Genomic DNA, 896 nt, shown 5'->3' with positions numbered 1-896 from the left:
ACGAATGCTGCACTTTGTCATTGCCTCAATATGTGCACTCCAGGGTTCGACACTGACTTTCCTGAAACTTGCGGGATCCCCCGTACCTCCCAAATTTTCCTTACGGAGGGGCCCCCGTACCAGGCTCCTGTACTGGCCGAAAACCTTACGGGGGCCCCCGTAACCCCGCAAAACCTTTACGGGGACACTGTCCTTAGCTAAAACGCTGTGGAAAGTGACACTTTGCATTTTTTTGCCCTGTAAAACGTTATTTATGTTATTTTCCCGTGAACGATTACACACGGGGGCACGGCACACTCAGCGAAAGCCAAGCGCCTTGGCCGCCACGGCCGCCCATCCCTTCTGCTCCTCTTTCGCGTCCTCCTCCTCATCAACAAAATCCTCATCCACGGACGACTCATCGGTATCTCGTTCTAGGTCGGTCTCGTAGTCACTGTCACTAAAAGCCTCATCGTCACTAGCGGGATATGTTGCTTGTACCAGTACTTCAATCTCTGGGTCCGTCGCAACCTCCTCGTTATCATCCTCTCCGTATGGATTCAAATTAATTTTGCTAACGTCAGAAAACAACTTGTGAATAATGCCTGTATAACCCTTACGCGAGTAGACCCCAGCAGCCTGATCAATCAGTGGCTTCGCCCCGGTATCAGCAGCAGGTCCCAACATGCCCACACGAAGTAGCGAATCAACCGTTTCCAGCTTTAGCCGGTTCGCACTGCACTCCCCTCAAATCAAGGCTCTGTCGCAATGGTTGACACGCTACAAATCCTTTCAAATGGATGCTCATACTCATAGATGCGTCTCGAGCCGTAGTGTAACAAAATAACGCATCATGCATCGTTACAATTATCGTACAGCCACGAGGTGAGCCAGCTTGAGCCCCGGGTGTCATTGTG

The 896-nt window shown here is 51.1% G+C and overlaps 1 protein-coding gene across 1 annotated transcript; it reads right to left on the bottom strand.

Annotated features, from left to right (window-relative positions):
• Positions 1 to 297: 297 nt before the first annotated feature.
• On the bottom strand, positions 298 to 666 carry VOLCADRAFT_108250 (uncharacterized protein; the record flags this gene model as incomplete). Its single annotated transcript, XM_002958619.1, has 1 exon — positions 298 to 666. One exon carries the CDS (start codon positions 664 to 666, stop codon positions 298 to 300), a length of 369 nt encoding a protein of 122 aa, XP_002958665.1.
• Between the last annotated feature and the right edge of the window lie 230 nt (positions 667 to 896).

This window comes from Volvox carteri, assembly GCF_000143455.1.
Source record: "Volvox carteri f. nagariensis unplaced genomic scaffold VOLCAscaffold_100, whole genome shotgun sequence".
NCBI lineage: Eukaryota > Viridiplantae > Chlorophyta > Chlorophyceae > Chlamydomonadales > Volvocaceae > Volvox > Volvox carteri.
This window is presented reverse-complemented; position numbering and strand designations above follow the sequence as displayed.